The following is a 24,246-nucleotide window of genomic DNA, read 5'->3' on the forward strand; positions in this document are numbered from 1 at the left end:
TATTAATTTTCTTGATTCAGAAATAAGCAATATGTTCTACTTTTACAAACAAATATTTTTTAAAAAATTATCAAAATTGAAAAAAAATTAGACAATAACAGTTAATAAAACCTAGATGCGTGCTTTTAGACATTTAGACAATAACGACATTATCTTATTTGACACCATGCACCTAGATCTTATCTTATTAACTTTTATTGTCTAATTTATTTCCAATTTTGATTAAATTTAAAAAAATATTTTTTTGTTAAAACTAGAACATTGCACATTTTTGAGTCAAGAAAATCTTCCAAATTATGAAAAAAAAATATGGGTCGCAATTTAAAGAAAGTTGAATATAACCCAAAATATACGTACATAGATATTTAGAAAAATTCTAAAACCATCAGCTTATAGTAAATTTAAAGCCATTTAATTAAATAGTTTTATGTGTGCCTTATAATTATTATGTCTCGCTCTGCAAATTTTAAATACCCATTTTCAAACATTTATTTTATTTTATTTGTGGCAGTTGAAAAGAAACGAAATCCTCCATGAACTCAACTATTGCTGTTTTATTTTCATCATGACGTGCATATTTCATTTTTTGTTTGTGCTTGCAAGTTTATTGTGCATTTCTTCCATAGCGTTGCCTATGACCTGAGTCCGGCGGTTGACTCCAATGTTTATGATTAGTTCATAGAACTTTAGATTATTCACAAGACACCTATTGACATTGTAATTCCAACAAATTACCAACTCTATATTTGTCGTAAAACAACCCATCCCAACCTTAACAGTTTTTTTCTTATAAACCGTTCAAATCAAAGACAAACAATGCACACACCCACCATACAACTCGACATATTGTGTTTACAGCTGCGTCGGATTTTTATTTACTCTACATCTTACCATTAGAAAAATACAATCCGAAGTAATAAAACACCAAGCGAATATTCCTTCCGTGTTTTTTTCCCCCTTTCCTCATATTTCGCTCCTCAAAGAAAAGCTCATTAAAACACTGATCGACGTCTCTGATTACAACTCGCCGAGGCGCCGCCACCACGAACCACCACCATCGTCATGGCAACTCGCCGCCAAAACATCATTTCTAAGGTATTTGAGAATGTTTGCGAAACGCAGCAGTTTAGATGAGCCGTAGTAGTTTGTCGTTCTCCATTCATATCACAGTTGTGTTCGTGCTCTGACCGGAGTTTTGTCACCGGAGAACAAGTGGAAGTGATGGAGCGGATTACGTAATTTTTATAGGCGAGGTAAACTATTTTGCCGAGTTTTTTTAATTAAGAGTTTGTTGCTATCACGTTGCACTGTAAACTTCAAGTGCGGCTAATAATAAATGCATTAGAATTACCGATAGAACCGACTCTGATTTGTATGTATGTATGCATCCAATTATGTAGAATTATGCAGTTTATTTAACAAAAAACGACCTTGTTAAGAGACGTTGTCAAAAGTAAGTGAATTAGTTATGGCCTCTGAAAGTGATAAACACAGTGTGCGCTCCTATTTTTCTTCCGCACGCAAGGTACAAAGAACGGCAATTTACTTAATTGAAAAAAATCTAAAAACATTTCCGTCAGATTACTTTTTAGCACGGATATTTTTGGATAATCCACAATAAAAATTTAATTATGGTTAATAAAAGCTGCAGATAGCTTCCATTAAGCAGGAAAACACGTTTAAAGACACCCAAACATTTCCCCAGATATAAATACACTATTGCAAAATTTGGCACAGATCGTAACGGAGGCAATCAATACAAAGACAAAAATATGTATTCCTGCATGATGTCATTCAAAAGGATCAATGGTACCGCCCACGCTTAATTATCTAGTACTACCAAGTCCAATTACTGTCACCGCACGTAAAGTTGAAATTTAACGCACTGTAACATACGCCATCAAAGAACATAGTCCTCTGAACGTGACGTTTTATAACGCTGTCTCGTTAAAACGAATGGAAAAATAAGTTATTGCAAATAAATGGTAGTGACCCAGAGAATGAACTTGACACCACGTTCTGGAAGGCGTAGCATGTGCACAGCAGAGAATTGTTCTCGAGCCACCAAATGATGTAATTATAATTAGCTTCGTAAGCTGAAAAGTGATTTCAATTCATTTAACTTCACAGATTTAGACTCGAATAATTTCGGTCAGGATGTACAATTTTTCGAGGGTGCAACAGATGTGGGGTTGTGGCCCCCTAAATCAATCAATGAATTCGTATTAAACGAACATGAGAGCTGCCGTTGCCATTGAAAGATGATCGTCCCAAATTGATTTAAGATCTTCACATGAGTTTTATTACACAAATGGCGCCCATTTATTCATCGCTTCGATTTTATGTGGTACAAAAATGCATTGCACTGCGTTAGGCTTGTCCAGTGCAGTGGCTATTTTTAGAAATTTAATTAAATTACGTTTTTATTTAATAAAACATGAAAACGACTTTATTACACATTGTTACCAGCGATTCAAGAATGTTATCATTCAGCGTGTAATTACGACATGAACTTATTGGGGTTTTTCGAATGCTGCAGTGCTAATATGAGTTGATTAGAACACATGTTCGTAAATTTTATTTACTATGCAATTAGTTTTTAATGAGAAAACTTAATATGCGATGTAAGATTGTCATAAATTATTAAGACATTAAAACTACTTCGTGTTTTTACTGATTCCTTCTTAAAGAGTGGAAAATTCCGTGCTTATTCAAATTTATTTCAAAATGAGGAAAAAGTTAATAAAATTTGGTTAATCTTGTATTCAGTTTTCCATGATTTCATGATTTCTATTCTTCATATTCTTGTTTTCTAAATCCTTTTGTACTCGTTCTAAAATTATCAGATTTTTCGCTTTTATTGTTCTTGGACGACTTAGAGTGAGTTATTCGTCTGGGTTCTTTAGATGCAATAGATTTGCGTCATTCTGAATTGTTCCCACTTTTCAATTTCGTTGTTTATGTTCTAACTTTGTTTTTATTTTTGTTCTTCTGAATTCTTCAAATTTTCTCCAAGATCATGAAAGGTTCTGTGATTTGCTTGTTTTTTTTTCTAAATTGTTTATATGCTTCGTTTCATTTGAATTAGTCAGATTTTCTACATTCTCTAAATATTAAGTTGACACAAATATTTGAAATTTGAAATTTCTTGTTGGGAATTTGGACTACAATTATTGATTCTTTCATAGAATTTTTGGGGCTTCCTTAGACTCTTTTTATTCTCTAACTTTCCTTAAATTTTCATCAAAAGCTTTTTATATCCCTTAGATTTTCCATATTCGCTAGATAGTTTATAAAACTATTAAAACGAGTGAAAAAGTAAAGAAACCAAGCAATTTAAAACATCCAAAGTGCTGAGAGATTAAAAAATGTATGACTATTTTTATTAAAACTTTTGTAACCCGGTTGGACTATCATCTTGAAATTTGAAGAGATTATTATTTTAGACTTGCTTGTTAAATCTGCCAAAACATGAAATTATTGAAAGATTGGAACAAATTTTGGAAATTTTTGTCACACAGAGCACACCAAAATTTTGAAATTAAAAAAAAATGTAACTCCGTTATTAGTTGGACTACAATCTTGAAATTTGGGGAGATTACTATCCTAAACTTGCTTATTATTTCTCCCAATATGAAAAATTTTATAATGAACGGAACAAATTTTAGAAATTTTATCATGTGGAGCACACACATTTTTTTTTGAGGAATTTAAAAAGCTTTGATACTTTTGGTGCAATTTAAGATTCTATAAATTCTAAACAAGTGATTTGTCGTAACAATTCATTCAAAAATTCAAAGCGCCTGAAAAATTCAAAGCTTGCAAAGCTGGAAAGATTCCAACAGTTAAAAAAATTCATACACGCAAATTACCCAAAGTTAGCAGGTTTTTTTGGTATTCAAAGAAATCAAAATATAAATGTGCAAAACGTATAAAAGAAAAATACCAAAAAAACACAATAAGCATGGAAACATTGTAAACTGGAAATGTTTATTCTTTTCACTGCTGAAAAAAATGTCAGTTTTTCCATGGGGAACAATAAATTGTTAATATTTAAGTTCAAATAATGTTACTCAAGATTTTTATCTGTCAAGATATCCCCATATAGGCGTCAAAATAAATGACAAAGTAAATATCAACACTGGCATAATATTTTAACCGAGTCAGATGATTGCAATTGCGACTAATTACGGAATCTACCTCAACATCAAAATTATATGAATGCATCTAAATGTTGCGTAATGTTTTCAGAGCTGTGATTATAAATTCTACAAAAAAAGTTAAGAACTTGCAAATTGCACATTTTCATATCTTCCCAACAACTCAAATTACAGAATATGCGCAAAAACACAACTCTGCCAAGTTAACGAACATTTTATTACGAATATTTCCTGTGCTCGGAAACAAATTAAAATTCGGTAAAGATTCCCATTAGTTAAAATTCTGTCCTCATTTCGAAGCATCCTCCATAAACTTTTATTGTTCTAATTTCGTGAATAATTGAAAGCTTGCAATCTATAAATATTAACAAGCAATAAAATCATCCCATTGCGTTACCCAAAAAGAATTGCTCACTCTCCACTTCCGGTGGTATTGAACGAAATTTCTGGTGAACTGATCTACTTTGGTTTAAAAAACCAACTGCAATGCATTGTGAGAAAAATAAACCCACACCACATGGAATTGTTGTACATAAAAACCCGAAGATCTAAAATTAAAATAAACAGACCGCCCTTCACGTTTGAACTTAATTTCATTTCAAAAACCTGTAAAATATCATTTCAGTGATCACAAATTTACGCCAATTGCGACGCTCTCGTGGTTTTATCACCACCAACGAGCTTCCACGCGCTCAATCCTTTACTCACATCAGTGAAGCGCGGTTTACCGCGAACTATATCGATAGTCGATGAAAATAAGTGCTCACGTTGTGATTTCATTAACGATCGTCTTATCAGACCTGACGTTGCTATAACATGACTGTGTTCAATAGGTGCTCTGGTGTTAAATAGGTGTGTGTGCGGTTCAAGAATACCATTAGAGCTAGTAATAAAGTAAGAAAAAATTGTTATTTGTACAGTTAATTGTGTCAAGATTCTATGAAATGATTGTGTATCTAATCTTATCGGAGGAAAAATGCAAACAAAACCTTTGTTGAAAACTGACGTTGGAAAATATGGATTTTGCGGTAGGATTTTTAAATTCGAAGTGCTCGGAGACGTAATTCTTTCCACTTTAAAGACCGGTTGATTTATCTAAATGAAACTTCCTCTTGCCCGTCTTAATTTCATACACTTGAAGTACTGCCACGGTGTAATGTTTAATTTAGTGTATCATTAAACAAATAAAAGATCTCCATGTTTTAGCTGTTTGTAATATAAGAGTTAGTTACTCATCACGTGTTGCTTAGATAAAAATCTAGTTTTGTGCAAAATTATGTGAGTTTGTCTCAAAATTCTTCTCTAACCCACCGGAATTTTTTATCCCAAAGTCATCAATCCTTTATCAGAAATGACTAATCTCAGTGACGTGCGTGCATTGACTCCACATTTGTTTCAGAAATCCACGTTAAAAGTCCGGAAGCTGAAAATGTAGGGAAAAATGAGGACATCGGAAACAATTCTGTTGATACTCATTTCATCATTATCCCTGACTTCTGCGGTTCTTACAGGATATGAACAAAGAGATATTACAAATGATAGCAAATTCGGGTGTTCTTGGAAAGGGGGATCGAGTCCTGCCGTAATATGCTCCTGCCGGCCCGATGCTCAGGTAAAATGACTAATTTTTATTAGCACCGCTAATTCGCGAATTTTAAATGTGTAAATAAAAGTGATTCATGTTCGCCACGGTCACCTAAAAACGACCATTAGGTATTTATTTTTGTCTTGATGAGCGTTTAAATGTTTTTAGTTATGTAGGCGAAGAATTCAAATTGTCGTCAATAGAACATTACGGTTCAGTAATAATTAATAGAGAATTCCGTTTGAAGCGACCGCACATTATAGAATGCATTTTGTTGAATTAGAACGCTCAAATTACGCCTCTGGTGACCTATTTAACAATTTGTTTGTTTTTAATTTGTTTTACTTTGCTCTTGGAAATTTCAGTTTAGGTGTTATGCTAAGTTAATGGGCAAACATTACTCATTTATGCAGGCATCTTTGCATGATCTGGGCGCTTGAAAACAAATCTAATTATTTCTCATAATGTTTTGACCAAACATAGTTGGAAGTCATCGTTAACATAACTGTTAAGTCGCGGTTTTATCTCTTAAAAGCACGCGAAACTTAATAGACCATCGAGCGAGATTAAGAGATTTGTTAATTAAATTCTTGGAAATTTAGCCCAGAAATTAAAACGAAAACGAAGTTGGAATTACGCAATTTTAATACACAAGAAAAAACGAAAATTGAAAAATAAATTCTGGTGCATCCACCAATTTTGAAGTCGAATTCCACCACATTTTCGTGGTAAAAAAAGTTGAAACCACTTAAACTTATTAATTTTTCATTGATAATTGCAACAAAGTTACAATTTTGCTGTTTCCCGTTTCCAGGAAATGAACATCACGAAGAACTCCATCTCCTCCTACAGCACCGGAACCATAGAAATCGACGGCTGCAAAACCGTCCGTTTCGGCCCCGAATCAGTGGCCGACATGCGAACACTGCGAAACATCAATCTAAAAAACATCCAGTCCCTCTACTTCGAGGAACAGAGCTTGAAATGGTACGGCTACCGCGAACCAAACCAATACGAAGACTCCCTCGACCTCAGTATCCCAGCCCTTAGAATCACCATCGCGAATTCCAACATTACGCAACTTTCCAAGCGCACTTTCGAGGGTCGGATAAATGCCATACGATTTGATGGAGTCATCATCGAGAACACTGAGCCCTTCGCGTTTAATGCCCTCTTGCAAACTCAGGAAATTACGTTGAAAAATGTGGTGCTGAAGAATGCCCGAGAACAGACTTTCAAGAAGTTTTCTACGGAGAATCTGGAGTTGAATGGTGTTCGGGCCGAATTGATTCCGAGTAGATTTATACACAATATAACGGTTCATAAAACGTTTAGAATAACAAACTGTGTTTTCGAAACGGTGCGTCCGGGTGGGTTTATTGTCAACAGCCCTAGGAATTTCGAAGTGACAGATACCAAGATCAACCAGTTGGATGGTGAAGCATTTAAGGTGACTACCACCGGTGAAGTTGTTTTTAGAAATAATAAGTTCAACGTCATTAATGATGGAGCTTTCCGTGCCATATTTCTACAAGAAGAAGACAATTTTGTCCATGAGGCAACCATCACTTTTGACTCAAACGTGTTCAGTACAATTACGAGGGATTCTTTAGGGATCCATGACAGTCTTAGAGCGAAATATTCAAACATGTACATAAACGAAACCTGTGATTGTAAGAGCATTGACCATAATATTAAGGGTACGCAATTCTACTCTGAGATTAAGTGCGTGTTTGGTAACGAGTACGCGACCGTGGAGGACTACAAATCCCACCAGTGTTCAATCATTCAAAGTTATTCTTCTGTTATCATCATTGTCGCTGTAGTTTGCACGCTAACGTTTATAATCGGGGTAGTGTTAGTAATGTATTATCGCCGAGTGTACCTCAGCAAGAAATATGGTAGTGAAAAGAACACAAAAACCGGAAACATGAGTTTAATTGTTCCCGATGGACGGACTTACAGAGAAACAGAACTTCATGTGATAGTCGAACGCGCTGATCTCTTAACAACGGATTTATAAAGTCATAGTCTGAAAGTATTCGCACTGACTGAAAATGAAATGTTTCATTACTTAAGTAACTTATTTAATTGTGATCGAAGTATTATTTTATTGTTATAGAAGTATAGCCGGACACGTTAAATTCTAGGATGTCACTTGAACTTTCGATGAGTAATCTTTATAAACATTGTATGGACATAAAAATTGTACAAACACTGACGCAGTTACCAATAATAAATGTTTTTTTGTTTATTTATGGAGAATCCTTGACTTCAAAACCACAAATACATGTCTTTCGCTCTACAATTTTGCAACTTGTTAGAGTTAATACACGACTTACAAATAGTAACTTCCCCAAATTTCATAGCTGTGGCACTTAAATTACCAAAATAACAAATTTTAGTGAAGGATACGGAAATTTTTAACTTCGGCCTCAAAAATGAAAATTTTTAAAACTAAATTACCAAAATTACACATTTTGTTGGTGAAGGATTTGGGAACTTTTTGCATGATCTCAAAAATTAAAATTTCTAAAATTCGTGTCTTTCGCTTTACAGTTTTAATTTGGTAGAGTTAATACATGACTTAAAAATAGTAACTTCCCCAAATTTCATAGCTGTTAAATTACCAAAATTACAAATTTTAGTGAAGCATCAGAACTTTTTCTTGGTATCAAAAATAATAATTTCTAAAATTTGTGTCTTTCGCTCTACAGTTTTGCAATTTGGTAGAGTTAATACATGAATTAAAAATAGTAATTTCCCCAAATTTCATAGCTGTGGCACTTAAATTACCAAAATTACGAATTTTAGTGAAGGATGTGGGAAGTTTTTCGTGGTTTCAAAACTAAAAATTTCAGAAAATGTGTTTTTCGCTCTACAATTTTGCAATTTGGTGGAGTTAATACACAACCTAAGAATCGAAACTTCCCGAAATTTCATAGCTGTGGCACTAAAATTACGAAATTTAGTCAAGGATGTGGGAAGTTTTTTGTGGTTTCAACACTAAAAATTTGTAAAATCTGTGTTTTTTACTCTACAATTTTACAATTTGGTGGAGTTAATACACGACTTAAAAATAGAAACTTCCTTAAATTTCATAGCTGTAGCGCTAAAATTACCAAAATTACGAATTTTAGTGAAGGATGTGGGAAGTTTTTTGCGGTTTCAAAACTAAAAATTTGTAAAATCTGTGTTTTTTGCTCTACAATTTTACAATTTGGTGGAGTTATTACACGACTTAAAAATCGAAACTTCCTTAAATTTCATACCTATGGCACTTAAATTACTAAAATTACGAATTTTAGTGAAGGATGTGGGAAGTTTTTTGTGTTTTTAATACTAAAAATTTGTAAAACCTGTGTTTATTGTTCTACAATTTTACAATTTGGTGGAGTTAATACACGACTTAAAAATAGTAAGTTGAAAAAATTTCAGAACTGTAGTAAGTAAAATTTTATTGTTCCGCGAATATGATCGCGCCTGACTTTAACTATCTAGCGCCGAGCACACGTTAAAATAACTGTATACGTACGCCGGGTCTGCATACATGTACATGAGACTATTCGGAGAAAAAGTAATCAAAAAAAGGAATGTTCTGTTTTATTCTGATTTGATTACATGATGAGATAAGACCATAACTGTTTGGTACTGTTTTTGACGACGCGGAGGTATAAAAGTTCAAACTAAAATCCGAAATAGTTATCTAGCAATAATAATAATAATAATCCACGATTGAAATTAGACAAAAAGATGGAAATGAAGTCCGATTTTCTCTATCGTTTTTCTCGCAGTTTTTTAGCTTATATTCCGGTCTTACTTATCCCGAATTCTAAGGTCCAATTCTTTCAATTTACAAGGCGATTCAATTGAAAAATTTCCACAGCACTCTCAATAAATGTTGTAAAAAAACAATGCAGGTATGGACACGCCTAATGTAGTTTTATTAGTTTATTTATTAGTTATGATTATGAATATCGCATACAAATTAGACGACCTTCAATTACGTTTTTGTCCACGTCTAAAGTTGCTTTCAAGCTATTATTTCCCAATACTACAAAAACATTGTTAGTAAAACTACGAGAAGGCAGACACTAATAAACCCAGAATTAACAATGATGTGCCACAGAACTGTTTGAAACATTTTTGTTCCCCTCCAATTGGACATAATACCTTTGAGCGAGCGTACAGAAAAGTTAAAGGTGATGTAAAAAAGTCTACCGATTGTTTTGCGGATTTTACTAGTTGTTACGTCAATGACCTCTTTCTAACTTTGCCTTCAAAATTTTTTTTGGTCATTTTGATTAAATTTGAGACGAGGAAAATCATAAAAATCGCTCACCTATACGGCAGCATCCCATCCAATGCTTGATGAACAGTAGGAGGACTACTCAGAGCCAAACCCTTCGACAACAACGACCCATGCACAGTCATAGTTTGCGACGCCACAGCTTCAGCCATCTCAACATCCACATCTCCTTCATCTGCAATAAAATCCTCATCATGCCAAAATTCACCCCCAAAATAACAAAAGTACCACCAAATGTTGGCAACTGCAAGTCTTTTTTCATCATACTAGCAGCACACATCCCTCCCAAAAACGCCAATTCCGCTTCCAAATGTTTCAATCCGGAAATCGGTCCTCCGTTACCCGCAGGTGGCCACTCGTAGCCAACCACCAAACATTTGAATCCGTAAGAACTTGATCTGTCGTCTTTTAAGTAATCTGAGGCAGTTTCTAGGGAAAAAATTACTTCATTTCCGGGTAAAACAACGGAGTTCGTGGGCCACTGTAAACTAAACGAACGATCAAATAAATGGACGGACAAACGAGAGTATTTACCAGCTGGTAAATCTGTGCAGAACCGGCCAGTATGGGAGAGGCGGCGATTCACTCTCGTCCACTTCAAACGATTTGTTAGGAACTGTTTTGGCAGGAAAGTCAAGAGAAGGAACATACAATTGAAGAGAGTCTTCAGGTTGTGCGGTCGCACAAGACGGATCAAATTCAAGAGTCATCCATTTTACACTTTCTGGGAAAATTATCCGATAATTTGCGACCGTGGCGGGTTTGTAGGGATGATCGCCTTGCACCCACGTATAATGATGGCTAGTAGTGTTTGTCCGGTAATCCATACTGTCTTGTGTCACTGACATGTTGGAAGACACCAGTGCCTTCGTGGCTGTGGGGGTACAACCCCCAATTAAATTAAGAGCCGAGACGTGAGGCAGTATTTCTTGAATAAGCGTCAGAATGTGCACCGCGCTCTATAATTATTAAGCTAAAAAAAAATCTTCATTTTTTGATCATCGTAACTTACACGAGGATCACTGGTGGCCAAAGGACTAATATGCGCTAAAACTAACGGTAAGAGAGTCGTGACCATGTAGGAGTTGCTCAAAACTTCAGCCGACGACATTTCTTCCGCTTTTTCTCGCGCTGACGCCATCAACTGACATGCATTTTGAACTATAGCGCTTGCCATCGACAGGGCTGCTTTTCTCGCTTGTTGTTCTAACTTTGTTGTTGAGGTCTTACCACATTCCACCGGATTACTAAAATAACACATCTTTAACCACTGAACCATGGAACTTCAATCATTTACCTATAGTACATTATCACGGGAATCTGCCCCCTTGTGAGTGTGGTGCCGTTAAAACTCAGTGAACACGTGGAAAAAGTGAATGTGGTGTTATCTGAACCTTTTACAGAATTTAATCCTCCATCACCGTTGTTAGTTCTACCACCGTGATTTCTTAATCTTATAGCATATTTAATGTTCTCCTGTGTACGATATTAGTAAGTGCATGCGATGGGGTGAAATCAAACTTACTTTAATAGGAACCGGACGATCGAATTTGATCTCGATTATGTCGGGGGCGAAATCCTCGGGCACGAACGAACCCCTGGTGATCTCCAAACTGTTCCACCGCTGGGTGTGAGTGTGACTGTCTGAGCCACTAAGAGAACTTTGCTGAGGGGGTAAAATAGTGGGTTAAGTTTAGTGGAGACGCGCAAAACTTACATCTTCCAACATTTCGAGTTCGTACTCGTAATGTCCGATTCCTCCGTACACGCCAACTCCGGCGACTGAGATTCCTGGGCGATCTACTTGGAAACAGATTGCATCAGGCGAGCCGTTGCCCGTGTTCCACGTTCGTGACTGATTTGTTCTTGTAAATCGGGACGTGGTCATGTGGAGAATTCTACCACAAGCGCTCTGCAGGTCTTCCTGTCAACAAGCAATTAGGAAAGAACTTGGATCTGGTGATACGTACTTCAGTGGTGCTGCACTGGTGAACCAATTCTGCCACCACTCTTGCTAGGAGATGGCAGCAGTGTTTGGTGAGTCCTGGTAAACATGAAGTTCTGCTGTTTTTAAGGGTCTGATTTACAGGTTCCGAAACTAACTGTAGAAGTCGGTCTAGAATGTCCTTCCACTGCCACAAAGGGCCTAAATAACAGTCCATCTGTAACAAAAAATTGGACGGATCCTAATTTGAGCTGAAATTTAATTACCTGATTTCGGGAGCCATTGCGGTACTGTCCATTTTGCATACTCATCTGACTTTTATAACTCATTTGTTCAACCAACACTGGGTAATGGTGAGAGTCTGAAATATTCATCATAGGAACACCCGTGTTGTCAGAGGGGCTCAATCCCTTATTCAACGAACTCTCTGAGCTCATTGTACTTCCAAGTAAAGGAAAAGTACTTCTTAATCTGATGCTTGGAGCACACAGAGCGCACAGCACTGCACTGAGCAGTCTCTGGCTGTTAAAAGGCGAAGATCGGCTCGTTTCCTGAAAACACCCTTTATATAAAATTTACAGACAGTCCGATTACATTACTTTATCAATTTCGGAGAGCAAGTCGCACAAACAGTTCCACTTCAAATACGCCGTTGGATAAAACGCGTGAAAACAAGCGACAAAGGTGTTATGGCACTCTTCTAAAATACTGTTCATCATGACAATATTCTGAGTTAGATTCCTGCCTTTGCTTGATTTTTTGTTGAGAAGAATCGGTAAATTGTCGGAGAGTATCTGTTTTAGTAATGTTCGCACATCGCCGATGCTCTCAGCCAAGTGCACGTTTTCCAGAGGAATTTTCTTTGTGATCTGATTTGGGTAAATTTCGTTGGTGTAGGTGTGAATAAGCCTCAAACTAGCTCGACTGATATAAACTAAACGTTCCAATTCTAAATTCGTGTAGACATTCTTAATAGATTGTCCTTCAACAACTCCCCACTTGAAGGTATTCCAGGACCACTGCAGCAACGACAAGAGACTTTGAAAACACTCTTTAGTCACAGTTCTTGAAAAATCCTTCGACAGGATGTGAACAGGTTCTATGATATCCATTTGTCTAGGAGGAGCGTTGTTTTCCGGAGTAATAACTTTATACAACAGTTGAGGGATTTGCCCAGCGTTGACATCCGTCCCGTTGTTGGATTTCTTCGAAGATTTGAAGTAGAAAAGAACTTGGTCTTCCGTGGTGACCATGGTCTGGCCTGAAGACCCACAATCGCTGCTGGGGCCGCTTATCCGACACCACGCAACGTACCATCGATGCGCCTGTAATTGCATCGGCTCATCGAACAGAAGTGGATACTTTTGTCTCGGTCCGCACTCATAGGGTACTTCTTCAGTTTCCGCGAGAAGCTCGCCATCTCCTTCTTGTTCCCCACCATCGGGTCCTATATCCAGTAATTTCAACTTCGCTGTGTATTCACCACGACCGCCGAACAACCCAAAACCGCCCAAGAGAATGTCGGTGTCTGCCATAAACCTTATAGCTTCGATGCTGTGGCCGGAGTAGCCCCAACCTCCTCCGTGGTTCTCAAATCTGTTGACACTCTGGAAGTCTTCTTTTGAGTACTGTTTGCCGGACACCATTTGTCTTTCGTCAATTTCTTCTTTTACCGCGGCCATCTGGAGGTCGTGGGCTATGGTCAAGGTGTCCAGACAGCACAAGAGATTGATGGCTGCCTGAAATCTCGTGACATGACAGTTTGTTATTACAGGCAAAGATAGTTCAGGGGACAAAATCGATGATAAAATGACGCTGCTATCGGAAATATCCACAGTGCTTTCGTTCAGAGTTTTGACTTGGAAGAGGAATTTGTTGTCAAAAGTGGTGACGCAATTTTTCGTTTGTAGTTCCGTTGAGATTATATTATAACACACAACTTCGTTATTGATGGGATTATAAGACCAGAGAACGTTGTAGATCGGATCCATGCAAACGACTTTGTTGCAAAAGTCCACTTGCTCCAGCCCTTTGAAGGAGTTGCAGTTACCATCTCGCTTATTAATGACGAGGCACTTAAAGCTGCGGAACGTCTCCTCATGACTTGGCAGCAACACTAAACAAAACATTATATACAGAGAGATTTCACAACCCAAAACTCACTTATTGAGTATTTATTAGCCGTGACAATCGACTTAGAGATGCTGACGGAATTGATGAGACTTTCGTCGATTTTGAGAAAAGTTTGGTCACCTGAAGCACCCACCCAAGTAGCTCGGCGGCCATGTTTCGGCCCCACGTTTGGTATGGGCGCTGGAATACAATACCATGGCGTTCTGGGGTTGCTGTAGCGCGAACTGCTGCTTTGGCCGGGTTGGGAAGAGTCTTGAGGGGACGACGATGGAGGGTTTCTTCCCAATTGTCCTTTCTACTCAAATGTTAGATTCGGGCAAATTCTACTGGTAACTCACCTGGTAGTTCCCAAACGTGTAGACTTCTCCTTTAGATGTCAGTATGACGGTGTGGTTGCTCCCGGCGGCAATGTGTACAGCGCTGCATGGCAATTTCACAAGCTGGATACTGCTTTTGGCCAAAATATCTCCACACCCCAATTGACCGTATAAATTCGAACCAAAACTGTGAACCTGAAGCCGAAATAAACCAACACTCTAAGAACGGTGAAGTTTATTATACCTGTCCATTTTGTAAAAGCACGACGCTGTGGTGAAGCCCACAAGCGATCTGAACGACCGGACTATCAGATGGTAAGTGAATTTTTGCTGGTGGTAAGCATGCAATTCTGGTCGCATCACGTTCGACGTCTGATCCTCCTTGTTCTTTCACTACAAGCGATCAGAGAAAGACGATGTGGTTATTGTTGGTCGGAGATCTTACCAGTTCCAAGGATGTTACATTGTCGCACTGAATTATTACTTGACCTGTGTGTGGGCGTCGCCGACACTGCAGGTCTCATGCTCTTGACTTTCGCGGTCTGTTTGCTGGGGCCCGCGCTTGATTTCCTCCCCCTGTTTTTGCGTTCTTCTAACCGACTTTGAATCTAAATCAGATTTAGTTACCGCGTGCTAGAAATAAGTTTGGGACTACCTGTTCTTGTAACTTAGTTCTTTGTCTCGGTGGAATCAACACTTTATCGCGGAAAATGAGATCTAATCGCATCATTCCAGCCAAGTCTGCTAGTTCAGAATTATCAACGACTTCCCGCGCGCAGATTCGGCAGCATCCACAAAGGGAACATCCACTGTCTCCTTCTCCACAACCACACTCTCTATAATGCTCAGAATGAGAAGAAGGAAGAGATAATTTGTTTACTGACTGTCCTGGATTTCGTTCCGCGCTCATTGAAGAAAGACAGCTTATGGAGTATCCGGTGCATTCTCTACACACTGTACAAATCATGCACTTATTGTCGTGCCAAGAATGCATTCCTGCAGGACACATGTTTTGGTGAGGTTCGATAACGTTGGAGTCGGAAGTTCCGGCTACAATCTCACTGTCTTTTCTGTTTTCGTCGCTTTCTTCGTAGAGGTCATGTTCGTCTTGAGTGGCGCAAGTGTCCATGGCCACAATGTTGTGTGAGGTGCCTTAGATCATTTAAATTAATGAGAAACAAAGGAAGAGCGACAAAGGGAAATAATACCTTCTTTGTTTGAGGTAACGAAGTCTCTGCCGCACTGGTATTTATTATTGATCCCGAAAGTGTAAACTTGGCCTTTGCTTGTGAGTGTGACGGCATGGGCCTTCCCTAGGGCTACTTGGACTATAAATTCGCCCTTTAAATTGCAGACCAGCCCTAAAATTTTATTCATTCGTCCTGTATTTTAGTTTTAATAACATTGTTATGTAACAGCAATATTTTAATCATCGACCGGCAAAAAATGTTTACGAAAATTTGAAAAACATGTGCGTTTGTTAGAAAACGCCACTTTTTCATCAATTTCGCAACTGTTAACATATCATGTTATCAATAACTTACCCGTGGAAGAGTCCACGTGGGCAGTGTCCTTCCCGAACATCAACAGTTCCCCATCTCTGGTAACCAAAGCGGTAGTCCCATTGTTACAAGCCGCCGCAACGATAAACTGACCATCAACTTTAATCATCTTCTTCGGCTTAATCGGCTTTGGTTGTCGCCTGACTTTACTCTGATCGCCGTCTTCTCCTCGTCTGGCCGTTCCTACCACAAAAAAAGGTAAGTTTTGGAAGATAAAATTGCTATTCTTACCAGCAAAAAACACAGATCCATCCTCCGTCAATAAAACCGCGTGTAGCCCGTCGTGTCCCACGGCAATATGGGTAACTTTCGGGGCTTTGGTCAGAATAAGTTCAGACCATTTACCGGTCCTAACCCCAGCTTGTTTGATTCCAAGCGAGGAAGCTTTACCACAATAAAGGACCTGCAAACATAGAATGACAAAAGAGCTAAAACCAAATCAATTTGTACTTTTCCGGTGGTTGTTTTGATCAGTCCGAATTCTTTCCCGGCGCATATCGTAGCGACTTCTTCTTCACTGCCGGTGTTAACAGTGTGAGAGCTTCCTTCCTCGTCAAAAGGAGCAACCCCGAAAACGTCGACACATTTTCTTGCTAGTTTTAGCGGAAGTTCAGTTATGAGAGACGCTGGAGATGCGTGCTGGTTTAGGATTCTGACGACAAAACCGTCCTGAAAGCACAAATTCAGACGTGAAAAATATTACAGTTTGGGAGTTACATCTCTGGATGGGGAAATCGTCCCCAAATTGTCGCCATCGGAAAAAATCACTGAAGAAGACTCGTCACGACTGTGCAAAGGAACAGAACCAGAGATGAGGAGATTTGATCGCTCTACTATTAGAAATTCACAGCCTCTTCGTCCGTTTAGTTTTAAGTACAAATTTTCCTGAAAGTTTTAGTTAGGGGAGATGTTATCAATCAATGTAATGTTACCGGGCAGTAGACTAAACTCCCACTGTCGTTGGGGTAAAAGTCAGGTTTCCAAAAGTAGACGTGTCCTTTTAAGGTGCCCCCATAGCCTGTACCAATTTTCAAAAGGCCGTGACAAGTGAAAAGGTAGAGATATTGGCCATCACAAGCCAATGATTTGAGTGTTAAAATTAAGCTGTGTAAGTCATGGGGCATCTTTACAAAAAAAGAGTCAATTTTGGAGTCATTTGGAACGCCATGGGTGATCCAATCAGGTCTGATTACTTTTCCTAATAAAACTCCTTGGACACTTCTTTGCAATGAAGACAACACCGCTGGCATCTACAACTCCACTTATGGAAAAATTTTTCGATTGGTACAAAAAACAGACCTGAATATTTTGCACAGATAAAGCTCTTGGACACATCAATAAAGCAGCAGCTGCTGACAAATACTTCCCAGTGTCCCCTCTCACCACAACCAGAGACAACAAGCAAGCACAAGCTATTGCAGTTAAATGAGTACCGTCATTAGGAACGGAACTTTCAGGTCCATGCATACATGCCAAGTCTAATAAAAGATCAAATAAAGGATCAATCACATCAAGAGGCTCTGATTTTAATCCCTCAGGAGTCTGGCCTTGTAAAACATCTAATAATGCCGATAAGGCTTTTGTACAGAGACTTGGGTGTGTAATGCGACTCTCTTTAATCAATTCAAAAACAGATCTTAGCCCCAAGCCCACAACTTTAGAAACTTTAATTGGCATGTAAGTGCTGCTTTGGCTGTTATCTTCTGTATCACTGTCAATCTCACTCTGATCCTGTAAAGGGGCACTGCAGCTACTCTGCAAATATTCCTGTGTGGCCTGACGCATCCACCTATCCAAGACAGCGAGGCGTATAGACGCAAACACAGCAAATGCTGATGCATTTCCTGGAAGCTCCATTTCTGGGGGAGTTGGAAAATCATTTTCGCACATCAATTCGAGTTTACTCTTCTGCTTGTTGCGAGACTTCATCGTCTTCTTCTTCATCTTCTTCCATTCCAACCGCTTTCTACATTTCAAGGTTATATACTTTATTTTCAAAAAATCGCACTTACTTTTGACTGTCAGGATTCACTCTGAAGGTCTCGTGAAAGTATTTTCCAAGATAATACGGCTCGGGTAACATTTTCCCACTTTTTCTTAAAAGAACAAACCTTGGAACGAAATTATCGATTTTCTTCAGGGGTGAATCATCCCCTCGAATAATCGATTTTTAAGTTTTATTCGGCATGCTGTCGCTTGAGATTACTGCAAAATCACTATAAGAACGATTTTTGCTGGTCAAAGCACTTTTAATTTCTGTTTAATCTACGAAAATTTAATTAAACCGGCAAAACCGCTTGCCCACCTTTAGTTGTCAGTGATACCACCCGTGGAGAATACTTAACAAACACGATATTGCATAAATAGAAGCACTCACTTGTAATTTATAAAAGTTATGATAACAATTTTACGCGTTTGTATATTTACTTATTACGAAATGTAAATATTATGTCATAAATATTGAGAAAGCTGCCTCCAGTCGTCGGATTGACTTATGTCACTCGTTGTTAGTGTGGTAGTCCTGATCGGTTGACATTTAGTGAGATAAAGGCAAGTTTACAAGTCCTAGAGTGGGGAGATTAATGTATAGTGGGTTGCCTGACACCCAGAGCTTTTTACAGGTTTTTGAGCTTTATTCTGTTTTTTTTTCAACAATTAAAAGTTCGAAATCAATCGTCATATCTTAATACATAAAAAAATATTATGTGATTATGTGTATCAAAAGTATTTACAATTGATCACTATACTTTTGGATCATACTTTAAGCAAATCGATCAAATAATTGCATAATAATTTATTATTAGTAGTAATTGTTGGCAGAATTGGACTATAGAACTCAAATTATATTTGTGTATATGCATGCTATGCTTAAATCATCGTTTTAAAGCGGATTAGTTATGCACAACACGATTATTTATTAAATATGCACATTTTGTACGCGTATTTGAATTAAAACAGCGCCAAAATTGTATTATGCGCTAAATTGGAAAAAAATTTAAATTAGTGGCACATATTTAAATTAATCAATCTACAAAAATGTTGACCCAATTTGAGGAAACGACAATTAAATTTTATCCACCAATTCATCTTTAACGCTCTAGAAATCATTTTATAAAACCCTGCAATTTTTTACGCGGCTCTTCTCTGTATTAAAAGATTTATTTTAAGTGTAAAAGATATGAAAGTACACTGACCCGGACACGTGTGTAATACCTACGTCGACATCCTTTTTCTGTTATCCTCAACAGAAGCGTCCTATTTCCTTGTGCGTCTTGGGAGCAATAAAATTTAATTTTGACGAGTAGGTAGCAGGGAACATAACATAACTTCAATTCAGAGAAGTACATTGAAAAGGCGTTTAAAAAAACAAGTTCCTGTAAAATTGAATATGGCAGTTATTTACAAAACACGAAAAATTCCAATTAATAGATAAGTGCTTGTTTACATGAGATAACTATTCTCATTATTAAGATAAGATATAATTTTCTGAAATTAATAGCCATATTAAAAAGACAACAAAAGCAATTTTAAATTGTTTTTATTAATACGCAACAAATTGTATTTGATCTCGAATTAAAATCCGATTCAGTTTCATTCTCACTCTTTCAAATGTTTTTATTGAAAGTGCCAGTGAACTTGGCCATAACACCAGAGGTCATGCAACACTACAAATTATAAGGACAAACGCGCACTTAATTTTTCGCTGTTATTCTCTAAAAGGTGTCTATGTAAATCGTACAAGTTTCCAAAAACGAAGCTCGTGTCGATATTGGGGTACTTTTCCTTAACTTTCTGTAATTTCTTGTCGTGGATGAGAATGGCATTCCATCCGCTATTTCTGGCCCCAAAATAGTCCAAAATTGCAGTGTTCCCCACGTGAAGACAGTCCTCAGGTTTAATGTCCGAAATTTTGGACATCCTCATGGCTTTTTCAAAAATTTCCCCGTTCGGTTTCGCCACTCCAACGTCGTACGAACCGACCACAAAACTAAAATAATGTCTCAATTTTGTGTTGATCAACGTCCTTTCCAGTCTGGGATCAAAATTTGAAATGACTCCCATAGGTATCCCCCGTTTCCTCAAATACGATAACAGCCCTAAAGTTCCATAGCTCTGCTGCCAGCACATGGAAGTCTCGTAAAGTTGAATAAGATGCGATGCAACCGAATCTAATTTTTTATCCTCGAGGTCCATTTTAGAATCCTTGAATGTACCTTTTACGATCTCCTTCCACCATCTCTCCCACCCCAAACCTGTGTCTTTTCCAAAATTCGGATGCTCAGCATTCATTTTGTGCCAATGGGATTTAAAATTGGCGGTCAAGGAATTGCTGTCGACAAGGACACCGTACATTGCGCCCACCTCTCCATATTGCTTTCCCGGAGTCGACCGGAACTTCAATAGAGTATCCGTCACGTCGAAGGTTATCAAACGGAAACGTGAGATGTTCATCGTGCGGCACACTTTATCACAGACACTTGAAAAGTGAGGAATTAAACTGATCTCGGGGAACTGTTCGTCTACATTGGATTGATAGAGCTGACTAAGCTCCAAGGTCTTGTGCGGGACGCATTAGCGTCGCCAACGTCGGGGCAAATCGGGTAAAGTGCTATCAGTTGCGAGATTTTTAGGACGATAACTGTTGCAATTACGGCGTGGATGCGAAATGCGCGGTCTAACACTTTGTTTGTCTACAACAGATTGACAAATATGTCATAAAAAAAGGATATTGTTACACTTTTTATGAATAGTTTTGAAGTTACTTATCAGATTATTTCCACAATGATGAGGATGATGAAATTATTTTTGGAACAATGCTGTGATAGCAGTGTTTGATATCATATGAAAAAAAATTGTTATTGATCTTAATTTTGAATTTTGAAACTTTAGGGTTCGTTTTATAGAAAAAAAAATGAGTCTGTTGCCTCAGAATTTTGAAATTTGGTACAGTTAATAATTGAGTCAAGAGTATTAACCTCTCTAAATTTTATCACTGCACCTCTAACACAACCAAAGATACAAATTTTTATTTTAAATTTTGAAATTTTTGTATCTGCTTTAAAAATAAAAATTTTAAAAATCTAAATCTGTTGTCTCAGGATTTTAAAATTTCGTACAGTTAATAAATGAGTCAAGAATAGCAACCTCCCTAAATTTAATCGCTGTGGCTCTAACACAATAAAAGACACAATTTTTTATTTTAAATTTTGAAACTTTTAGATCCGTTCCAAAAATAATTTTTTAATCTGAGTTTGTTGTGTCAGAATTTTGAAATTTGGTACAGTTAATAAATGGGTCAAAAGTAGCAACCTCCCTAAATTTCATCGCTATGGCTCTAACACAACAAAAAATAAAATACATAATTTTGAATTTTAAAATATTTGGGTTCGTCCTAAAAATCAAAATTTCTAAAATCTGAGTTTGTTGCTGCAAAAGTTTGAAATTTTGAACAATTAATAAATGAGTCAAGAGTGACAACCTCTCTAAATTTGATTGCTGTGGTTCAAACTCAACCAAAGATACAATTTTTGATTTTAAATTTTGAAACTTTTAGGTCCGTCCCAAAAATTAAAATTTCTAAAATCTAAGTCTGTTGTCTCAGAATTTTGGAATTTAGTCCAGTTAATAAATGTGTCAAGAGTAGCAACCTCCCGAAATTTCATCGCTGTGGCTCCAACACAACCAAAGATACAAATTTTTATTTTGAATTTTGAAACTTTTGGATTTGTTTTAAAAATAAAAATTTCCAAAATCTGAGTCTATTGCTGCAGAGTTTTGAAATTTAGTAGTGTAAATAAATGAGTCAAGTGTAGCAGCCTCCCTAAATTTCATCGTTGTAGCTCTAATCAAAGATACAAATTTTGTATTTTGAATTTTGAAACTTTGGTTGTCTTAAAAATAAAAATTTTAAAAATTTGGGTCTGTTGCTCCAAAATTCTAAAAATTGGCACAGCTAATAAATGGGCCAAGAATAGCAACCTCGATAAATTTTATCGCTTTGGCTCTAACACAACCATAGATACAAAGTTTTATTTTGACCTTTGAAACTTTTGAGTCCGTCCTAAAAATAAAAATTTCTAAAAATGAGTCTGTTGCCTTACAATTTTGATGAATGGGTCAAGAGAAGTAACCTCCCTAAGTTTAATCGCTGTGGCTCTAACATAACTAAAGATACAAATTTTTATTTTGAATTTTGAAACTTTTGAGTCCGTCCTAAAAATAAAAATTTCTAAAATTTGAGTCTGTTGCCTCATAATTGTAAAATTTGGTACAGTTATTAAATGAGTCAACCTTCCTAAGTTTCATTGCTGGGGCTCTAACACAACCAAAGATAGAAATTTTTATTTTGTATATTAAAATTTCTAAAATCTAAAAAATTAATTTTTCACATATTGAAAAGGAATTCAAATATTTTTGCGAAACTATTAACTCCACTAAAAGCATCTCAAAAATTTTAAATAATTATAGATTCTATTGATTTCGAACAAGGAAATCAAAATGAGGTAGTAATTATAGTATAAATTTTTGTAAAACATTGAACTGCGATCTTCATTCTTCGACATTTTATTTTGCAACACGTTCCGCATTAGATTGTTCACCGCAATTTCCCCAGAATAAAAACAGATGCTCCCTCTCATCAGTCATAACAAAATTGTTTACTCAATTAAAGCGTATCAAATAAACAGATTAGAATAATTTTGTTAAAAACATCAAGGTCTGATTCTGCACGCGTTGTCTACGTTCAGAGTGCAACATTTTCATTGTTTACTTCTGCAAGCCCTCCATAAATTGTGAGCGGAAACGCGATGGATTTTGCACGCAATTATTCAATTTATCCATTCACACAAAATCTATTCAAAAATCGCAATTTTTTACCAGCGATTTATGCAGTCCAGATGACGATTGTTTTCGCTGAAGTTTGAAACAGTATTTTATTTCGAGTTCATTGCTTCTCAAAACGAAATCCAAGAAAATGCAATCAATCTTGGAAACAAGTCGGATGTGACAGTTTGGTATTGAGATAAATAATTCTCTATTATGTAGAAAAATCTATTAGTTCAGTTGGATTCAATTGAGCACTGTCGGATTTTATTGTGGAAGGTAGGGCAGAGTTACTTTGTCTCTAATTTAAGTAGAGGAAGCCGTTAATTATGCTTATTGTTTGTCGACTGTAATTTATGTTTTGTACTTTGGCCCGAAGAGTTTCGTCATTTGCACAGCTGATTTTTGCGTTAGAACGAGCAAACAGAACACATTTTTAAGTGAAACACTTCAATGGTCATTCAAAGGGGGATAAAGAACCAAATCAAATTCCTGGCAACTAACAACATTAAAATTAACAGATTTACTGATCCACATCCACGGACACGAATTTTAGGGCTGCTAATTCGAACGTTTACAATCACCAACTGTTGTTTTAAAAACTGAGCTTAAAAATAAATCAGTTTGAATTATTAATATTACAGCCTTTGATTTGGACACGCGTTGATATTGACGTTCTAACAAAAATGCGGCACTTGTCCCTCTGTTGAAAAACACATAAAAAGGTGTGATGGAGTTGTACGATTAATTAAACATTCATTTACAGATTCTGTAGAGGACAAACTTCAACGGTCAGTTCGTACTTAAATTAAAATGTTTGTTGGCGATTAATTTATTGTAATTTAAGCGAGTCTATCAATCAGACTTTGTCCTATTAATCCGCATGTCAATATCGATATTGGAGAGTAATAAATTCAACAAATTCAAGAGTGTACAGATGTGATTTTTACCGAAGTCGGTGGCGGCATGTGTGAAGTGTTAATCGAATCCCAACCTGAAACTGATTAAATTTGCTTAATAAAATTTGAGATCTGAGGGTTCCGTGTTTATCTTGAAGATAACAGCGACAACGCCGCCGTTGTTTGTAATTTCAGATCGGCGTTTTTCCATACAATACATTATTTAGCTCGTTGAGGTTTCTGGAAAGTTTTCCGCGGAAATTTATAAAAACGCTTATCGTGTCTCTTCCTGCGACGTGAAAACAGAGGGAGCTTACAAATAATAAAAATCGTTTATATTTACGAGAGGTGATACTGAAAGATATAAGGAACATAAACCATAGGAAAGGACTCGTAAAAGTGCGAGGAAATGGAAGCGGAAAATTATTAGATTGGTTCTCAGCTATTGTGGATAACCGCGCTTTGATTACTTCAATCCAATCGGAATCCGAACCCTTCACCACCCTACATGAGA

General features: G+C 37.0%; 3 protein-coding genes across 10 annotated transcripts in view; 1 reads left to right on the forward strand and 2 right to left on the reverse strand.

The window, feature by feature from the left end:
- The window catches only part of hiw (MYC binding protein highwire), a 42,652-nt gene extending 24,124 nt beyond the window's left edge, over window positions 1-18,528 (reverse strand). For all 4 annotated transcript variants that reach the window (XM_088030596.1, XM_088030594.1, XM_088030593.1 and 1 more), the window contains exons 1-24: window positions 18,024-18,528; window positions 17,311-17,977; window positions 16,944-17,261; window positions 16,729-16,896; window positions 16,462-16,680; window positions 16,243-16,414; window positions 15,994-16,194; window positions 15,658-15,810; window positions 15,334-15,601; window positions 15,105-15,285; window positions 14,895-15,057; window positions 14,694-14,842; window positions 14,471-14,644; window positions 14,163-14,427; window positions 12,599-14,115; window positions 12,266-12,550; window positions 12,025-12,216; window positions 11,772-11,978; window positions 11,580-11,720; window positions 11,352-11,530; window positions 11,067-11,301; window positions 10,589-11,013; window positions 10,283-10,542; window positions 10,088-10,229 (exon numbers count right to left, since the gene is read on the reverse strand). In XM_088030596.1, coding sequence (XP_087886722.1) covers window positions 10,088-10,229; window positions 10,283-10,542; window positions 10,589-11,013; window positions 11,067-11,301; window positions 11,352-11,530; window positions 11,580-11,720; window positions 11,772-11,978; window positions 12,025-12,216; window positions 12,266-12,550; window positions 12,599-14,115; window positions 14,163-14,427; window positions 14,471-14,644; window positions 14,694-14,842; window positions 14,895-15,057; window positions 15,105-15,285; window positions 15,334-15,601; window positions 15,658-15,810; window positions 15,994-16,194; window positions 16,243-16,414; window positions 16,462-16,680; window positions 16,729-16,896; window positions 16,944-17,261; window positions 17,311-17,977; window positions 18,024-18,094 — 6,752 coding nt within the window. In that variant the 5' untranslated portion in view covers window positions 18,095-18,528. The remainder of the gene's footprint in view (window positions 1-10,087; window positions 10,230-10,282; window positions 10,543-10,588; window positions 11,014-11,066; window positions 11,302-11,351; window positions 11,531-11,579; window positions 11,721-11,771; window positions 11,979-12,024; window positions 12,217-12,265; window positions 12,551-12,598; window positions 14,116-14,162; window positions 14,428-14,470; window positions 14,645-14,693; window positions 14,843-14,894; window positions 15,058-15,104; window positions 15,286-15,333; window positions 15,602-15,657; window positions 15,811-15,993; window positions 16,195-16,242; window positions 16,415-16,461; window positions 16,681-16,728; window positions 16,897-16,943; window positions 17,262-17,310; window positions 17,978-18,023) is intronic.
- LOC148179807 (uncharacterized) lies at window positions 1,156-7,999 on the forward strand. 5 transcript variants are annotated; one of them, XM_088030599.1, is made up of 3 exons: window positions 1,156-1,253; window positions 5,560-5,772; window positions 6,560-7,999. In XM_088030599.1, exons 2-3 carry the CDS (start codon window positions 5,602-5,604, stop codon window positions 7,766-7,768), a joined length of 1,380 nt encoding a protein of 459 aa, XP_087886725.1. In that variant the 5' UTR covers window positions 1,156-1,253; window positions 5,560-5,601; the 3' UTR covers window positions 7,769-7,999. The 5 variants fall into 5 exon arrangements, with proteins under 5 accessions (XP_087886725.1, XP_087886724.1, XP_087886727.1 ...); XM_088030598.1 differs by lacking the exon at window positions 1,156-1,253 and adding an exon at window positions 4,853-5,054; XM_088030601.1 differs by lacking the exon at window positions 1,156-1,253 and adding an exon at window positions 4,853-5,012.
- A 1,005-nt stretch (window positions 18,529-19,533) lies between the features above and the next one.
- On the reverse strand, window positions 19,534-20,665 carry LOC148179808 (rhythmically expressed gene 2 protein-like). Its single transcript, XM_088029752.1, has one exon. It carries the CDS (start codon window positions 20,461-20,463, stop codon window positions 19,684-19,686), a length of 780 nt encoding a protein of 259 aa, XP_087885878.1. The 5' UTR covers window positions 20,464-20,665; the 3' UTR covers window positions 19,534-19,683.
- Between the last annotated feature and the right edge of the window lie 3,581 nt (window positions 20,666-24,246).

Source organism: Gnatocerus cornutus, chromosome 2 (genome assembly GCF_029298725.1).
Source record: "Gnatocerus cornutus isolate USDA-ARS CGAHR chromosome 2, icGnaCorn1.1, whole genome shotgun sequence".
In the NCBI taxonomy this organism is placed as follows: Eukaryota; Metazoa; Arthropoda; class Insecta; order Coleoptera; family Tenebrionidae; genus Gnatocerus; species Gnatocerus cornutus.